Consider the following 16887-nt stretch of genomic DNA (forward strand, 5'->3'; position numbering starts at 1 on the left):
AACATGAAGCAATACTAATTTCGGTAACTGGGACAGACCCCAGCCCAGCACCTCTGAGAGGCAAGACATCACCCCTCTCCACAATCGTGCCAGAGAAGGACAATGCCAAACAATGTGCATCAGGGGCCCTTCCTCACGTTCACACCACAGGCATACAGGGGAAGCTACCATCCCCGCCCTCCACAACCGGAACCTAGTGAAGTATACCCGATGGGGATATTTGAATTGGATAAGGCGTAGGCGTACCACTATGGCCGACCCCTGCGGGGAGGCCAGAGCCTCCGTTCAGCCCTCCTCATCAAGCGAGCCAATATCTCCCTCCCAGGCCTCTCTAAGTTTTTGCAATGTGGGGGAGCTGTGTGTTACTAGGGATTCATAAATCTTAGAAATCTTGCGATCTTGAAGATCCCCCATGAATACCTTGGCTTCCACTGGACTGAATTCCACCAATGACTCCAATCCCGCCAAACTGGGGGGGAGGGCATGACGGAACTGGAGGTATTTATAGAATTGGGATTTAGGCATGTGGAATTTGGCTTATAGGTCTTGGAAAGACTTTAGGATCAATCCCCTCATAACATCTCCGATGGTAGCGATACCGATCCTGTCCCAGCCCCGAAACACTGACAGAGCTGCTAGATGTGGCAAGCGACCATTGTTCCACAAGGGTGTCTCCCAGGTCAGTGTGTTCCACCACCCCATCCATCGCAATGATTGTCGCCAGATCTGGAAGACCACTTGAGTCGCCGACGGCAGGGCCCTTCGCACCGGTGCTGAATACAGAATTGTGTGGAGAGAGAGATCCCCCATTAGGAGTCTCTCAACCGTGTAGGCTGGGTCATCCCGATCCCCATACCACCACTCATTTTAAATGAGTAGATGTGACACCATATAGTAGGATAGGATATGAGAAGTAGCCAAACCACCACAATACGTAGAGAGGAAACATGTTCGCAGGGCGACTCGCACCGCACCAGCTGCCCATAAGAATTGCCCCAAGACGGAATTAACCTGTCTAAACCATCTAGGGGGAATCAGGTAGGGATGGTTCTGCAACTGGTACAGTAGGCGAGGAAGTGCAACCATCCTTAAAATGGCCATAAATAGATAGCAGCATACGCGACCACACCTTCAAATCTTCCCACAAGCGTTCGCATAACCGGAGCTAGATTCCATTCCCAGCCCGCCATGGGGGAGTCCGAAAGGAGCACACCAAGGTACCTCATCCCGTCCGTAACCACCCGAACCGATGCAGCCCAATCAACCGCGCCCAACGTATTCCCCAAGAGCCATAACGTAGATTTGCTGGGATTGGGACGTTTTTTGCTTTTAGTCAAATTTTGCACTGTAATATTTTTTCATGACCACGTCACACATTCTAAACGCTTCCCAAAAGTTAGGTTCAATTTTACTGACTTATTGTTTAGAACCGGGGAAACAGCGGCCCTCATCCTCCTGGACCTCTCCGCGGCGTTCGACACGGTCTGCCATCGCACCCTAGTGCAGCGCCTCAACAACATCGGAATCCAGGAGAAGGCACTGGAATGGATCATCTCCTTCCTCGCCGGAAGGACACAGAGGGTCCGCCTCCCCCCGTACAGATCAGAAGCCACCGAAGTCATCTGCGGCGTACCACAAGGATCATCACTCAGCCCCACGCTGTTCAACATCTACATGAGCCCCCTCGCGGCCATCGCACGCCAACACAACCTCAACATCATCTCCTACGCCGACGACACCCAGCTGATCCTCTCCCTCACCAACGACCCCGCCACCGCCAGAACCAACCTACACAAAGGGATGAAAGACGTAGCCGAGTGGATGAAGAACAGCCGCCTGAAACTGAACTCAGATAAGACGGAAGTCCTCATCCTGGGATCGTCGCCCTCCGCCTGGGACGACTCCTGGTGGCCCCCTGCCCTGGGCAGCGCACCCAAACCAACAGACCACGCACGCAACCTGGGCTTCATCCTGGACTCCTCCCTCTCCATGACCAGACAAGTCAACGCCGTCTCCTCGTCATGCTTCAACACCCTACGCATGCTACGTAAGATCTTCTGGTGGATCCCCACCAAAACCAGGAAGACGGTCACCCAGGCCCTCGTCACCAGCCGTCTGGACTACGGCAACTCCCTCTACGCCGGAACCACTGCAAAACTCCAAAAAAGACTCCAGCGCATCCAGAACGCCTCAGCACAACTCATCCTGGACATCCCCCGACACAGCCACATCTCCGCACACCTGAGAAACCTGCACTGGCTCCCCGTCAGCAAGAGAATCACGTTCCGACTCCTCACCCACGCACACAAAGCTCTCCACAACCAAGGCCCTAGATACCTCAACGATCGCCTGAACTGCTACACTCCCACCCACCAGCTTCGATCGACCAGCCACGCCCTCGCCGCCGTCCCCCGCATCCGAAGAGCCACAACGGGAGGAAGATCCTTCTCCTACCTTGCCGCCAAGACGTGGAACTCCCTCCCCACCCACCTCCGCCTGACCCAAGACCACCTCGCCTTCAGGAAGCAACTCAAGACCTGGCTGTTCGAGCAGTAGCGGACCCCCCTTCCCCAAGCGCCTTGAGACCCTCCGGGTGAGTAGCGCGCTATACAAATGCTTTGATTGATTGATTGATTGATTGATAGAACCAGTTAGCAAAATCTGGCAACAAAATATTCTATAACAAACAGGGAAACACAAAAATACATAAACCATGTTTACACTAAACAGTTCCATTGTACATTAAATAGTGCAAAATAAAGTAATACCGGTTTATCCTGGCGCAGTCCAATTTATCTCTGATTTCATACACATGCACACACAGCAAAGGCAAGTGCTTCATGAGTTCACAGAGGGAAGGAGTGGGGCCTCTTTTGAAGCTCCAGCTGCCCAAAGAATCCTTTGTAGCTAGGTTAAACTTAGCAAAAGATATTGCAGATGTGGAAAGAGAAAATACTTATGTTATGTTATGTTATGTTATGTTATGTTATGTTACATCCACTTAGAACGTGCACAGCTACTTATTAATTGCAGTATTCATTCACCAAATATTTTTAGTTTCGATAAATTGGCTTAATTGTTGAATAACATGAAACATAATTTGTGTCTGGGTTGGTTGTGGATATTTGCTGAGACTTCTGTAAGAATAACATTATAACTTCAGCATGTTCTATCAATTTCTATTTAATTATAGTTGAGCATAAATAATTAAATCAATGATTATCATTCATTATTATGGAATGTGAACTTGTGATAAATGTTGAAAGCAATATATGATTTAACAGTGATGCAATGCTCTATACAAAGTTTCAACAAAACAAATGAAAGCTAGAGATCAGTGTAATTAGTAAGATGACGAAGGGTCCTTGTATATGCATTGTTGACCTGGAAGTAAGAGAAAATTGTCAAGGTTTAACGAAGCATCTGGCATGTTCAAAATACTATACATTAGATCAACCTGTCACATGTCAGAAATACCCCTCTGTTTACTGATACCAAAAGTTGCTAATAGAAACAGATATGAGTACAAAAGACAAGATGCCCTTGTCTGTTGCTGGGCCAGGATTCCGCTCTTAGTTGCCAGTGCAAGCTTGGTTTAATGTGGCCTGTTAACCATGGCTGGGGACATTTATGAAGCCAATGGCTTCCCGAGTGTAGATATAATGTGACAACCTTTTCGAACATTAAGAACATGAAATGGCATTCCGATTAAGAATTTGGCTATTTTGAATTCAGACAATACCTGTAACCCAAGGGGATAGAGTAATATCTTGGCATGGTAAAGAGCATGTGCTCAACGATTGTCATAGGAGCAGAACTGTACGTATGGCAGTATTTACTAGCACATCACTGCTATACACAATATTATACTAGCACGTTCACACTGTCATGATAACATTTCATTTGATTTTCACAAAAACATTGCAGAGTGATGTCATTTTCACGACAGGGATAGCTCAGTGTCACTGTAATGAAGCCTGTTTGCTTCCTTCTTGCTGAAAAGGCTAAGTGTAGCTGCGGATTGCGGCAGGTGAACCAATTGAATTTCATTTAACATGCGCCTCTTCTCGATGCCAGGGTCAATCTTGATTGGCCTGATGGGAACTGCCTTCTAGTGATATAGATCCATGGTGGTATCCATTAGTGTGGTTATTCTTGACTGTATGTTTTAATCCTTCACAGGTAGGTGGCGCTAGCTTCAATGTGGGTGTTCACTCATGAGGAAACATGATAGAAAGTGATCTTACAAAACCTTTAAACCTGTAGTGTGAGTTTTAATCTCAGTACCTTTTTGAATTCCTTGTATGATCTGTTGGCAGCAATTCGAATTACAGTAGATTATGGCACATCGTCCCATGCAAAGATTTAAGTGCAAGAGGGTTGGTACATATACCATGCTCATTAGATATGAAGCACTGAACTATAGGTGCTTAATTGGTCGACATCATCATTCAGCATTCAGCGCTGGGAGGCCTCAGGGTAGCCATGCGCTATATAAATTTAGCTTCATTCATTCATTCATCATCTTCTGCAAAGAAGTGTTGCCACGAAGTCAAGTGGTCTCCAGCTTAGGCATAGTTGCTTTTTACTAACTGTGGCCTCTTAATCACCATCTGTCAGAGAGGTAACATAAATATATTAGGATACTATATTCGGCAGTATTGCTTTATAATACAGTAGGCAGGATGGAAACTGTTGCCCCAAATCCTTTTGAGACTTAAGGTTACTCTTCACATCATAGCCTCATAGACTGATGAGGTCTTTGATTACAATAGATGCAAGGCCTCTTCTTTCAGCTATTGGCAACAAAGCTTAGTTCAAAATTAGAGATAGAGTAAGTGTGAATACCAAGGTAACTTAATCTCACTAGATAGAATTAATCATTATTGCCTTCGAGAGGCAGTCCTTTGTGGAAGGCAAGCTTAAATAGCTTTAGGGACACTTTTTGTGTAGGATTATCTGAGAATGAGGGAGACAATAAACCAGACAACTATTCAAAGGAGTAACAGATTTAAGTATATCCAGATAAAAGGCAGGGTTCCTTTTGGTAGGGTTTAACTTTTGGATTCCAAATTAGGAGCCCTCCTATGGGAAATTGGCTAGTCAAAACACGAACACAGTACAACCATCACATAGATATCTTTAGAGAAACAGTATCACTACTGTTGACTTACTGAGTGAATACAAAAGCTGGAAGGTTTGACCATGTATTTACACTCATAGGAAGTATTTTTATATACAACCACATAATCTGTATAACATTTGGAGACGTATTCTGGAAGACCACTGAGGTGAGCAAATTCCACCTTATGTTTTAGGTAACTTGGAATTAGCACCCACCTCTAATTCCCTCCCTGTTTAATCTTATTTTTCTGTGTGTGCAGTCTTGTTGTACAAGATAGTATATGCTATACTTAGAACTTGTGATTGGAAGAAGGAAGGACAGATACAGAAAAAAATAGGTACTGTTCTTTGAAACTGAATGTAACATATCAAATTTGCTTTTAACAATGTAATAAAATACAATGAAGAGGCTCTCATCAAGGTCCAATAACATTACCCTACAATTAGGCTGTTGAGATTTCACTTCGACTGATATAGGCAGAGAAGCAAACACATTTTTTTTAAGTTTTAGAACCTGGAACTGTGCGGTTAGCCTGCAGATGAGCCCTTTAACAAGTTTGCTGGATTTAAGTCTGAGGATTTCTGGCAGATACACCTGTCATCCAAATCCAGATGTTACAAGTTATTCTGCCGAGAGTGAGAAATAAAAAACAGAACATGGTTTTGCCAGGAGAAAAACGATAAGTGAATCCCTATTCTGGCGTGAATAATGGGCTACATTTTGTACCGGTTTATCACAAGCACTTTTTGCCATTGGTATATGGGAGTGGGGGATCACTGTGGGTTGGGGCAAGGATTGTTAAGGACATCTAGGAGCAGAGAAGGCTCTGGGCTGGCAGGGGGAGGTGGTGCTTTGAGCAAGTAGCAAACAGAAGTGTGGGGATCGTTGGAGGTGGGGTCCGGGTTGTGAAGAGCATCTGGGGGCGTGGCAGGCTCTGAGCTTGAGAGTAACAGAACAGGGATAGGATCAATTCAGTGAAATAGTAACTATAAAGAGTCTACCTTCATTGACGTTTCCAACTTATCCAAATAAAGTTTGAAGCCGGGGAATATTGTAGAACGGATATTGCTGTGTGAAGCTGAGGAATGAAGCAGAAAAGCAGAATGAACTTCATCTCATTGAAGTGTGATACACAAAAAAGAACAGCCTTTTATTACTGGTTAAACATTATGGGGCTCATTTATGAGCCCCTGCGTCACTTTTGCGCCGCCGGTGCGTCACTTTTTGTGACGCACCAGTGGCGTAAAACATGTGCCATGTTGCGCCATATTTACAAAGTGACGCATCTAGGTAGATGCGTCACTTTGTAAACCCCTGCGCCACATTATACCTGCGCCAGGTATAATGTATGCAAGGGGGGCGTTTTGACGCAACAAAGGGTCGTAGAAGTGACGCAGTGAAATCTACGAGATTTCACTGCGCCACTTCTAGGGTGCAAATGCGTCAATTTCTTGCGCCTGCCTCAAGGCAGGCGTAAGACTGACGCAGGCCCTTTCACATGGGGCTTGCCCCATGTGAAAGGACACATTGCTGGAGTTGCGTCACTTTTGTGACACACTCCAGCGATGCGTCACTTTTGCGCCTACAGATACGTCAGAAATACTGACGTATCTGTGACTCCTTGCGACATGATGCGTCATACTGTAAATATGACGCATCACTGGAGTCGCAGGGAGGGCGCAGTGAAAAGTGACGCATCACTGTTTTCACGCAGTGATGCGTCACTTTTCATAAATGAGGCCCTCTGACCCTTACTACAAGTTGCCTGGCTAACACACCTGATAAAAGCTCACACAGATGCTTTCCGAAATCATCCGGTGCCATTATTATCATATGTTACAAGTTTTACCCTTGAAATGGGGCATGGCATGTAGATTTTGATGCTTACTGCACCAAAATCCACTTTTCCCAATATTTAACAAGCATTTCTCCCTCTTTAAATTCCAGCTGGTATGACCAGCTGAAATGTAATGAGGGGAACAACCTTTTGCACACCCGCTAATTACCAGGTTGATAAATATTGCAACAACTGCAGCAATAGATATATACACTCAGATGCCCTTAATGGAGACCTAAGAGAAGTTCACATTTATGTAAAAACTTTATTTTACCACAAAATGATCAATTCATTATGGAGGCAAATCGAACCACATGGAAAAAGGCAAGAGTAAAGGCACGGCCTTGGTAGAGCTTAAATGACCACACTGTGGCAGAAAGGTTAAATAGAACACCATGCACTGTTGTCAACCCAGAATTGATATAGCCCCTAAACCATACTGCTAAAATACTACCGCCCACCTGATTCAACGAACCCACAAGAGTTCACCTTGGTGCATAGATGGACTATGCAAGAGTGTGATATGCAACCACTGTCTCCCTTTCACAGCTTGACCATCTTCTCAGATATCCCCACAGCCACACTGTGATCTTGCTACCTGGTCTAGATATATATAAAGAAGATAATGTCCTATAGGACCAAGGGGCATATGTGTCAAGCCCTTTTCCCATTCGCAAACGGGCCGATTCTCAGAATCGGCCCGTTTGTCAACGGGAAAAGGCCTTTTGGGATGTATCATCCCAAAAGGGCATCGCAAATTAGAGAATCGCAAATTTGCGATTCTCTATTTTGCGATTGCATTTAAGGAATTGCAAATTGCGATTCCTTAAATGCAATGTAACAAGCACCCAAGTTGTGCGATTTCTCCTTAAGAAATCGCAAATTACCACCAACTTCAAGTTGGTGGTAATTTGCGATTTCTTTGGAAGATACACTTTTTCGTATCTTTCAAAGTGCCTTGTGGCGCACATACATGCCCTTAGGGCATGTATGTGCGCCACATGCGCACACATGCTCATTTCAGGGGTGCATCAGGGTGTCCTTATGACACCCTTACACCCTTGAAATTATTCTCAATTAGCGATTCTCTAATTGCGAATCGCTAATTGAGAATGTCTTCTTATTCATTCCTATGGGCCTCCTGGCCCATAGGAATTGCAAAAACGGAATTGCAAAAACGGAACTTGATGCATATGCCCCCAAGTCTCCTACTACAAGGTCCAAATCAGATCAAGCCACGATTCAATAGTGAAAGCACTGTGGGGGTATCCCTCACTGCAGCAGGGCAGCTTCAGTCACGGCTGACCTTAATTTAACAGTTTACCAATCAGAACATTGTTGACCCTCAAGGACCTGATTGCAAGTTATGCAGAAAAAAATTGATCCAGACATTTATGTATTCATTTCGTACCGCATAATTAAAAGTTGATTGGTTTTTCTTCACCCGGTTTTCCTGGGGTTGTGAGAGCCAAACACAGTTTTTCCACTAAGCCTCATCCACATTTTTTTCCAACAGGGGGCATAGAATGCTTCTCCTTCAAGAAAAAACCTTCCCATTGCCTATCCTACTCCTCGACCACCCTCCTTTACCCTCCCACTCACAGACCTGGGCATACATTTATTGCCTGTTGAGAGCAGTGGTCTAATATATGCTCTAAAACCACATGAACGGCCCGATTGTGGGTTCCCCATATACTCTGACCCATGAATAAACTTTTGTTTAAGCATGGGCCGGAATTAGGAGTTTGAAGGTATTTAACACATCATTGGATGCATTAAATAACTCAACTTCCGTTAAATTTCGGTAGGTCAAACCTGCCGAAATGTAACCGAAGAAAACATGTGATATGTACCGTATCATGCGGATTTTGGTGCGTTATAAACCTAAATCTGCATCTTATTCCCCATGAACTCATAATAAGTGTTATTTATTGCACCTGATAAATAACATACCCTGTGGTATTGTTACTTATCAGGGGCAATAATCTATCCCTTAGCTTGTAATTAGGGTCTACAAAGGGTGATTCTGAATGGTTTACAACCGGAAAAATGAGTACCCCAAAGTAATTCCCCATTCCACAAGGTCAAACTCGCCACTGAACAATACTGGGGCACTTTTACTAAGCAGTAACAGTAAAATCGCATGTGATTTTCAGCAGAGGCCCCTCATTAGGGCAAAGGAGCATCGCCCCGCTGCTGCCGGTGCTGCAAAGGTGAAAGATAAAATGATAATAAATTGAATTTATTGCCATTTTATTTTTCTCTTTCTCCAGCCCGACCCATGTGCTCTCTCCACCAGTTTACACTGCGCAAGTCACTTTGGCCAGCCGTCATGCGACGGCCAGCCTGACATGCGCAGTGTAAGCCTCTCCACCCATCTGTCGTAGACAGCCAAGTGGAGAGCAAGCATAAGCCCCCAGTGCCTCAGTGAGTGTGGAGCCAGTCTGCTCCAGCCAGTTCTGGTGCTTCTGTCATGCATCCTGTGCAGCATGATAGTAGCGTCTTGATTGGAAGAGGGGAATTGGCTGAGGCTCTTGGAGCCTGTTGTGGTGGAGCCACTGATGACGACACGGAGGAGCACTGAGGGCAGAGACAGAAGGTAAGTGAATCTTTTAGATATTTTTTTACATTTATTTTAACTTACTGACAGACACTGTGGAAAACTCGCTGTACAATCTCAATTTCAGAGCTCTTAATCGTTGCGTGTTAGAAACATTGCTTAAAACGGACAACGATTGAGAGCTTTGGCGTTAGCCTAAGGCCACTGCTGGGTTTTTTCAGTGCCCGTTAGGGTCTCAAAAATTTGCCCTACCAGTTGAATTGGTCGCCAGCCGCCACTGGTGATTTAACATGTCACCAGTACGTGCAAGTCTGAATCAGGGTTCATGTTATTGATCCCTGTGGAGATAAATTTTATTTCGGAAGTTCTTACAAGTACTTTATGCAATTCTGGCTCCCGAATGGTTAACTGCTCCTTGTGCAAAGACCTGTGTGTAACTGAAGGGCACCACATACAATTCTATCCCCAGCCTTTCATCCTATAATTTTTGGTGCCAATGGTTATATACAGCTCTACGGAATTTCAATATGGCGGTAGCAAACGCCACAGAAACACATTAATATCGTAATTTACATTTCAATAGATGTTTTTGAAAAACTGATGTAATGGGGGACTCGACCTTACCTTCCTGACGGGATGGTCTTGGTTTTGCTGAAAGAAATATTCCAGAATTTTCCCTGAATAACCGATTCTTGTCATTAATTTCCCTGCGTAGACAAGAAAATAAGCATTACAGTCTTCTGGCTGCAATAAAGTAATGTTAATTTCTTTTGGCCAATTAAGCAAGCTTGCAGCCAGCAAAACGGAACATAGGCAAAACGCTGAGATGGCTAGATAAGGGCCCAACAAGTCTTTGACATTGCAAACCCAGGCTCTGAGAAATATTTGACTTGATTCACAACCCCTTGTCAAAAAAACCACTCATACCTATTCCCAGAATTTCCACCCACATTTGGAACAGAGGCTGGAAACCTACTCAATTGATATCCATCCGCGACCGGATCGCGTCCAGCGCCAGCCATGCTGCCTGTGTCCATTCACACAATCAAAGGATTGTCTGGTCCAGTGCGGAGCTACGGTCACTGAACGCTGCCACTCCCTGTCAGTCGCCTGAGCTCAATCTGACGACTCAGGATCTCCCGCCCCACTGCCCACGCTGCCAAAAGTCTCTTGGCATCGTCTCTCCCCAAATAGTATCACCTCTCAAAAAAGCAGGTAAACCATCTCGCAACACCTCCTCTACCCAACTTAGGATCGGTCTACTGAACTGCAGATCCCTTCCCAAGCATGCTGATGATTTATGCTTACTAATAGCGGACTCTAATTGGGACGCCTTGTGCCTTACGGAGACATGGCTCAATGAGGACAACATGGCATCCATTTCGCTAGCAATCCCGCCAGGCTTTAAACTGAGCTTCTCTAATAGAAAGGAAGGCTGAAGAGGTGGTGGAGTGGCTTTCATCTACAACGAGAAATACACATTGTTGTCCTCCACTCCTACTACATTCCCAGGCACAGAGGGGTTACACTTTTGCCTCCAAACTACCCCCCAACTGTCTCTTACAGGCCTAATTATCTACAGACCCCCGGACTGCCCGGCATCATCTTTGAGTGAGCTTATGGACTTTATAGTCCTAAACTCTCTAGCCCACCCGCATTATATCGTAGCCGGTGATTTTAATCTTCACGCCGACAATCCTGATTGTCCACAGGCTACTCACCTCATCTCAACCCTGCAATCGGCCAATCTAACTCAAGCTATTGCAGGCCCCACGCATCGGGTGGGGCATATGCTGGACCTTTTCTTTTCCAACATATCGAACACAAAAGCTTATTCTCCGATACCACTGCTCTGGACGGATCACTACTTAATCACTATGTCCATCTCAATCTCCTCCCAGTCTCAGATCACAGGGAAACGCTCCTATGTGCGGAGAAAATTGGATAATTTAACAGCGGACACTCTATGCCCGGCACTTCGAGCAAACCCCCTACCCCTTACCTCGGATGTAAACTCCGATGCTGCATCACTGAACTCGTGGATTGGCAATGTAGTGGACTCTATCGCTCCGGCCAGAATCGCTACGTCGTGCAGAGAATCTCCCTCTGCTCCGTGGTTCTCCCCTGAGCTAATGGCCGAAAAAAGTAAATGCAAAAAGCTGGAGCGCCTTTGGCGAGCAAATTATTGCGAATCAGCCAAAACCAGCTATAAAAAAGCCCTCCATGCCTTACATTTATCCATAAAAAAAGCCAAAAAAATCTTCTTTGCGACCTCCATCCAGCAGGCGGAACAATCAAGTAAAGAAGTTTTTAAGATTGTTAAATCTTTCTTCAAGCCCAGAGCCATCGAGACGGATATTATCCCATCTGCAAGACTCTGTGAAACCATCTCAGATTTCTTTGACACCAAAATATTAAAAGTGTATGATACTTTTACGAACCCCGAGCCGACATCTATGGATGAGCTGGGAGTTTCTGAGCCACCCGCTTCCTCCTTAAATCAATTTCAGCCCATCACCCTCTCTGAGGCATTGAAAGAAATAAAAAAATGCAAATCTGGGGCACCTGATGACCCATGCCCACCTAAACTGTGGAAATTAATGTCTGACGCAATCGCAGTTCCCCTCTTACACATATGGAACACGTCCATTACAACAGGCATGTTCCCGGATTGCTGGAAACAGGCCACTCTTCTCCCGCTGAAAAAAAAACCCCAAGGCGCGCCGGATGATCTGAGCAATCTCCGACCCATCTCCCTTTTAGCAGCCCCTGGCAAAATGCTCGAAAAACTGATCCAACGGCAGCTTAACAGCTTTATTGAAGTAAGCGGTGCCCTACATGAAACTCAGTCTGGCTTTAGGGCCGGCTTTAGCACCGAGACGGCCCTCATTGAGGTTGCCGAGTCAATCAGGTGGTCCTTAGATTCAGGGGCATCAGCTATGCTGGTGCTCCTGGATCTATCCGCTGCTTTTGATACGGTAGATCATAGCAGACTGCTGATTCGACATAAGGACATCGGCCTTGGAGACAAAGCTCTTAACTGGCTACACTCCTACCTCACAGATCGGTCCCAGAAAGTGGCTCTGGGCCCCTTCTCTTCTGAACCTAAAGGCCTCTGGTGTGGTGTCCCACAGGGGTCGGCACTCAGCCCTCTGCTGTTCAATGTCTATCTGGCCCCGCTTTTCACCTTGATTTCTAAATGGGGGGTCAAGGCAATATCATACGCGGATGACACTCAATTGGTCTTCCCCTATACAGACACGTCAGAGGCAGCTTTTAGTAAAATCAGGGGCTGTCTTCGAGACGTGGCCAAATGGATGAACACTAATAAACTCAAAATGAATGCGAGCAAAACAGAGGTGTTATTCTTTGGAAATCTCAAACACCCCCCTCCGGACCTGTGGTGGCCAACGGAAATGGGCCCTGCCCCATCTCCCGGAACCCATTCAAAAAATCTAGGAGTAAGATGGGATGAGAATTTGTCTTTCTTGCCGCATATACAACAGCTTACCGCTGGCTGCCTGCACAAACTCAGAAATTTGCGAAAATTTCTGCCCCTGCTACCAGTCGAGTGTCGAAAAACGGTTGTTCACACAACAATCACATCTTGACTTGACTATTCTAATGGCCTTTTTCTTGGTCTGCCCAAATATGCGGTGCAACGCTTACAGATCGTGCAGAATGCGGCTGCGAGATTGATAAAACGTGTCCCTTTCAGGCAGCATATCTCTCCGCATCTGCACGAGCTGCACTGGTTGCCAGTGGCAAGCAGAATTAAGTTCAAGGTGCTTACCTTGGCTTTCAGAGCACTAAAAGGCACGTGTCCCAACTATCTAAAACTTCGACTTCCCCGTTACCACCAAAAATGAGAGCTGCGCTCAAACTCCTTGCTCAAGCTAACTACTCCGCGTGTAAGGAAAGCTAGACTTGGAGGCAGGTCCTTCTCTGCCGGCACGGCTAAACTATGGAATACCTTGCCCCCTGCCATCCAATCTGCCACTACAGAAGCTAGCTTTAGGAAGCTCCTAAAAACTTGGCTCTTTATGCAATAATCTTGATCTTCCCCCTGACTACTCGCTCTTGGCTGTAGGACTCGCTAGCGCCGGGACACCTCACCTGAGGTAGCTGTTCGCGCTCTACAAGCATCTGTATTATTATGACTATTATTATTATTATTATTAATTGGGATATTTTTAAATTCACAAACATCCGCAGGAGTAGTACCGGAAATCAAGGTGCATTTCGCTCTGCTTTATTCACTAATGTAGATTTTCCACTATGTGAAAAAATCTGCAAAGGGAAAGAAATGCACAAATATGATTACAATGTAGTGCGCCCTTGACATAGTAGCCCAATGTAGTGCAGGGTATGCCATAACGGCCTGAGATGAGGTACTTGGTAGAAGCCATCCCAGTATTCAATACCCTTTACAAACTGTGCCCACTGGGTACTGCGGCATGGTTACAGGGCACAGGGCATGGACCGTGGCATTGCCACGTGCCCAATGTGTATTGTTCAGAAAGAGCGGCTGACACAAATGCTTGTCCAATTCTGTGACCATATGGTTCGGGTTCAGGAAGTGCCTAGTGAGAACTGCGGCTGCATGCCAACTCCAGAGAGAGCAATGGTCCCAGTGTCCAGTGCCACATGGTGCAGATGCATTTGCACTTAGCACAGGACATACTTAATGTACAAACTGGAAGTCTGTACTAGGAACAGAGATACTAGTAAAGTGTCCACCATCAGGCCCTACATAGTGGGTACTACTGCTGGCAGAATATACACATGCTGAGGCTGAAGACTGTTGTTTAGTGCCTGCTGCACTGCTTATGTGTACATGTCAATCAGGGGCACTGGTAACTGACCCAAAGGGAAGTCAAAGGCCATTTGCAGCTCCCATTCCACCGGCTTCCTCCGTGTTTGAGGGTATATGTACTGCGGGCTCTAGGAAAGCATACAAAACCAAAGGCATTCACTGAAAAAAACGTTTTTTTAAATTATGTATGTATGTATGTATGTATGTATGTATGTATTTATCCATTTATTTCAGTTCTAAAGAACGACTATTGCCCGAGTTCAGGATGCCCTTGCACTGAAGGAGCAGTAGCAAGGAGGCAGGCTTGACTACTCTCTCAGAGGTAGTAGTGAACTGGTAGAGTTTCACATTTAATCAGAACTGAATTTGATTCTCAAGAACTCTTAATACTAGGGTAAGATTATTCAGTGCGTGGGGCCAGAAGGCACGTGAACAGCCAGCTATGCAACCACTACAGACAGAGAAATGGTTAAAAGTATCAGAGGAAAATCCGAGTCTGCGAACAGGTAGGTGCCATTTGTCTCTGCAAAAAACAGGGCCTTCATTATACTAGGCCTGATGGGCCAAGCACAGTGAAAAAATGTGTAGGGAACACTCAGAGCAGGATGCTTACCAACACTCTAGGTGACATCATGGAATACTCATAAAGCTCTGCCAGCAACACATCACCACACGCAGAGAAGTAAATAAGACACGCTCCTTGACTGCAAGCGAGTGACGCTGTGGGAAATCAGAGGCACTATTCGTTGTGTGATTTATGCTAAGAATTATTCTCTCTTTAGTTTTCTTTATAAGAAGTAGGGCAGACACCACTGCAGGATCTCTGGCGCATCTGCCAACTACTTGCCCATGTGTTCGATGCATCTCGGCCAGCAGTACCTGGCACACCTTATCACTTTTGTGCTATGAGGCTTGGCATGGTGCTCATCAGTATCACCTTTGCAGCGAAGATCCTGGGAATCCGGCTTCAAAGTCACTTATTTCCGTTCCATCTTCAGAGACATCTTAAGGATTTAGGGGGCCTTGGGCCTTGGGCCCCTGTTCTGAACAGCTTTGAATTTATGATTCAGTTTCAGCTCTTTCCTGCTTTCTTTGGCCAGGTCACTGACAGTACATAGGCGCACTCATCCAAGGGCCAGATGTAGGTAAATGCATTTTTGTGATTCCTTAATAGCGATTTTTAGGGAATCGCTATTAAGGACTCGCAAAATGACATGTAGGTAGGAATCGCAATATTTTTTGCGATTCCTTAATATTCCTTAATTGTGAATCGCAAATTGCGTTTCGCAATCAAGGAATACCTTCCCTTTCATTCCTATGGGCGTAGAGGCCCATAGGAAAAAATGGGAATTGCGCACGCAATTTGCGAGTACCCAATAGGTACTCACAAATTACGTGCACAATTTCAAGGGTGCAAGGTTTCCAGAGGGACACCCTGTTGCACCCCTGAAATGTGCATGTGTGCACATGTAGAGCTCATACATGCCCTAGGGGCATGAATGTGTTAAAAAAGCAAAAAAGTGCTTTTTTAAAGAAAATCGCTAATTACCACCAACTTGAAGTTGGTGGTAATTAGTGATTCCTTAAGGCTAAATTGCACTTTCATTTGTGCTACTTACATAACATTTAAGGAATCGCAATTTGCGATTCCTTAAATGCAATCGCAAAATAGGGAATCGCAAATTATGCAATTCCTTATTTTGCAAGGTGCTCATTGTGTGCTACATTGCACACTGCTAATTTGTGATCACAAACTCTGAAATTCCGCAAATTTCAGCGTTTGCGGGCGCAAATTGGCTTCCTACATCTGACCCCAAATTCTTAATATTGTAATATAGCAGCAGCTCAGTAATATTACTGCAAATATTCTATGTGACACACTCCTATTTATTGCATATGAGGTCCTGTTATGATCTAAAATAAACTTTTTTATGAGTGTTGCATGAAACATAAACAGAGCGTTTATCTGCAAAATGCCTGTAATAGACTCTCACACATCAACCACATTAAAAATAAATTAAAGGAAAACGGTATTTAAACAATCCGTTTAAGAATTAATCAAGGTCATCAGGGTAAGACTTTGCAGAACAGAGCTAGCTCTATCAGGGGGCCCTATGAATGGCTGTGCCCAGGGCCAGAGCCCACTTTGCCCATGCCTTTAAACGTTCTGACCATCTCACACGTCACTGTACCTTGGCCACAGGTTCAAGAAGCTGGGTAGTGCCTCAATAGCCAAAATGAACAGTGCCAACAACTGAGAGCAATCCTGCCACGTTCTCTTATACACTTTCCACAGCTTTGATACTACACACCCTATGCACACTCTGGCTGTCAGACTGGACTACAGTAAGCTGAGGCAACCTAATACCTCTGCATCTCGTCGCATTTTCTGAAGAACAGCAAATAGGTATATCTTCGTACAAGGTACTGAATGCTTTTTCAATGTTCAAAAATGCAGCCACAGTCGGCGTTTCAGTTTCAGTGTTGCGTCCATGATGTGGAATAGCTTTCTTAAGTTATAAAATGTATTACGGGCTGGAGCAAATCCA

General features: G+C 45.2%; 1 protein-coding gene across 1 annotated transcript in view; it reads right to left on the reverse strand.

Annotated features, from left to right (window-relative positions):
- Nucleotides 1-3169: 3169 nt before the first annotated feature.
- LOC146798423 (mucin-17-like) overlaps nt 3170-16887 on the reverse strand; it is a 512003-nt gene continuing 498285 nt past the window's right edge. Inside the window, exons 13-15 of the mRNA XM_085627967.1 lie at nt 10147-10229; nt 6127-6203; nt 3170-4613 (exon numbers count right to left, since the gene is read on the reverse strand). Of these exons, the coding sequence (XP_085484093.1) occupies nt 4569-4613; nt 6127-6203; nt 10147-10229 (205 nt within the window). The 3' untranslated portion in view covers nt 3170-4568. The remainder of the gene's footprint in view (nt 4614-6126; nt 6204-10146; nt 10230-16887) is intronic.

The sequence above is a fragment of the Triturus cristatus genome, chromosome 9 (assembly GCF_964204655.1).
Source record: "Triturus cristatus chromosome 9, aTriCri1.1, whole genome shotgun sequence".
In the NCBI taxonomy this organism is placed as follows: Eukaryota; Metazoa; Chordata; class Amphibia; order Caudata; family Salamandridae; genus Triturus; species Triturus cristatus.